The sequence below is a fragment of the Helianthus annuus genome, chromosome 4, assembly GCF_002127325.2.
Source record: "Helianthus annuus cultivar XRQ/B chromosome 4, HanXRQr2.0-SUNRISE, whole genome shotgun sequence".
Taxonomy (NCBI): domain Eukaryota; kingdom Viridiplantae; phylum Streptophyta; class Magnoliopsida; order Asterales; family Asteraceae; genus Helianthus; species Helianthus annuus.
Genome location: NC_035436.2, coordinates 9426081 through 9428938, shown reverse-complemented (window position 1 = coordinate 9428938; position 2858 = coordinate 9426081). Strand labels below are relative to the sequence as shown.

General features: G+C 33.2%; 1 protein-coding gene across 1 annotated transcript; it reads left to right on the top strand.

The window, feature by feature from the left end:
• Positions 1–1001: 1001 nt before the first annotated feature.
• LOC110934363 (VQ motif-containing protein 11) lies at positions 1002–1833 on the top strand. Its single transcript, XM_022177471.2, has one exon. It carries the CDS (start codon positions 1101–1103, stop codon positions 1566–1568), a length of 468 nt encoding a protein of 155 aa, XP_022033163.1. The 5' UTR covers positions 1002–1100; the 3' UTR covers positions 1569–1833.
• Positions 1834–2858: the final 1025 nt, after the last annotated feature.

Sequence of the window (2858 nt, the reverse complement as noted above, 5' to 3'; positions counted from 1 at the left end):
CTGATATGACTTGACTGGACCTTTTCTTTCACTGGGTTCAGTCCCCAAACTTTCACCTTCTTTTAACTTTTATTTCACTACAATATTATTGATTAAATGTACACAAATCATATTGAATATTTATTTTAAAAAACACAAGATATACATACGATCTTGGCGTTTACATGAGATGATTCATTTTACTTTTATTTATTTTTGAGTTAAATGTCATTTTGGTCCTTGTGTTTTGATCCATTTTGTCAGTTTAATCCAAAAGTTTTATTTTTTGCATGTGGGTCCAAAAAGATTTCACCATTGCCATTTTAGTACATTGGGTTAACTTTATTCATTTTTTATGATAACGAAAAGGGCAATTCGGTCATTTTATATGTAATTCTGTTAACTAGAAGGGCAATTCGGCCGTATAAAATGACCGAATTGCCCTTCTCGTTATCATAAAAAATGAATGAAGTTAACCCAATGTACTAAAATGGCAAGGTGAAATCTTTTTGGACCCACATGCAAAAAATAAAACCTTTGGATTAAACTGTCAAAATGACCCAAACCACAGGAATTAAAATGACATTTAACTCTTTATTTTTTTAACGCTGACGAAACATATAGATTAAAAATGAAACCTTTGGATTAAACTGTCAAAATGACCCAAACCACATGCAAAAAAATGAAACCTTTGGACTAAATTGTCCGATGATCTCGTCGCCTACCCACATCAGGTATTTATCTCTGTTAAAATAGTGCGCATTCAAGTTTTATAAATGAGCAATACATGAGTTTTAGGAGAGTGTATGTTTTCTCTTAATAAGTAAAATAACATAGATCTATCTTTAAAAAAAAAAGAATAAAGTAAAACATAAATACTAGCTTAAAATTAAAACCCTTGTCACACAAAAGATGATACCATTAATAACTATAGGACTATATCACTAAATACTCGTAATAAATTGTTGGTATTTCATATTTGAATTTTCCCTCTATCTCATTATTCTCATTAACCCCTGACAATTTACAGCACTTCAATTGTGCAATTCAAATTGGCCCATCAGCTCATATATAAACAAACCCACCACCATCATTCTTCATTCACCAATCTCCAATCCATCATGTCTTCCGACTCCAATTCCCCTCCAACCACCACTTTCGTCCAAGCCGACCCATCGAACTTCCGAGCCGTCGTGCAACGGCTCACCGGGGCCGCCACCACCCCCCAAACCTGCCCCGAACCCCCTAACCGAAGATCAGAATTCAAACTACATGAACGAAGACAAAATGCGGGAAAACTCGAGATAACTCTTAACAACGGGTTCGGCCCGTTTGGGATCGTGTTCCCTCCCGGGAGACAAAGGAGCTACAACGGTGGCGACACGATGATGTCATCGCCCGTGTCCACATTGGATGTGTACGGGCGTGGGAGCCCACGGACGCCCGTGGAGGAAGAAGAGAGGGCGATTGCGGAAAAAGGGTTTTATTTCCACCCGAGCCCGCTTAGTACACCCCGAGGGTCCGAACCCGAGTTGTTGGTTTTGTTTCCGCTTTACTCGCCTAAAGCGGATTCATCATCGTCGTCTTGACATGTTTCAAGAAGGGTTTTATTTTCTAGCAGTTTGTTAAACAAACGTGCCTAGTAAAATCCCACTCATCAGTTGTCTCAAATGTACCGGTTTATTATGGATTAATTTATTAGTTTAAGTAGGGTTGTTAGTATGTTTTTAATTAATTTCATGTATTCTTTCTCCTAGTTAACGTGATTATTATTATTACTTTGTAAGAAATGGTATGTGTCCCTAGTGATGATTGTTATTAGTTTTGATATGAGATATCATCGTTTTTCCTTAAGATTGTCTACGATGCATTGTAAAATTTTATGGTATGATATAATATACAGTATTTTATTTTATTAGGATCCAAGTCATACAAAGTGTTTGATGTTTTTTTAACGGCGAAACGTCTATGATTATAGAACAAGGGTCAGGCAAGTTTTAAAACCTGAAAACTAAGTGTTTAATATGTGTTTAAAAAAAAGTGTTTAATATGTAATTGACATTTAAAATCTTAATAACCGGTTAAGAGGCATTTACTACTATTTTTACAGAATGACCTTTTTCGGAATGTATTAGTTTTAATCATTTTCTTATGTAAATAGTTGGAGGTTATTAAATGTTAACTAATGAAATTTACTTTTCAAAAAAAAAAAAAAAAAAAAAAAACAAAACAAAACAAAAAAAAATATCTTGTCTTTCTTTGATAAGAATCCATACGATTTTTATAAGGCTACTCCTCCTAATGAAATTCAATGGGATTCAGAGAGACCATGTCTTCATCCATAGGCTCCCAAGTACCCGGATCGATCGAAAGTTCAATTCTATCTTAACTACTCATTTTTAAATGATATCCACATTGTTCACAAAGATTCATTTTTTATTTACAAATTTTCTTATAATTTAATCCATAACAATTTTCGTATTGAACCCACAAATGCCTGTATAGTTGGACTTTTCAAAAAAAAAAGTTAAAAAAAAAAAACTTTTCTACAATAAAATATACACAAAAACTATTGAGTGTCGGATGATGAAAGCCAATCCAAAACACATTTAAACAATCCTTTTTGTCTTCAAATCTATTATGAACTATATACTTGGTGCTATAATAAATGATGTTAACAGTTTTCCCAATATGTTTTGACTTCAATTCTATTTTTACTTTCTGGTACACGACAACTTAATCTTTGAAGTCATGTCATATATGGTTGATATTAAAAACCTGATCGGCTCTGTCTGAAAATTGGAATAATATGATCACCAAATTTGAAAAAACAATATAATATAAAATACATAAAACATATTACAATTTACATCTAAAGT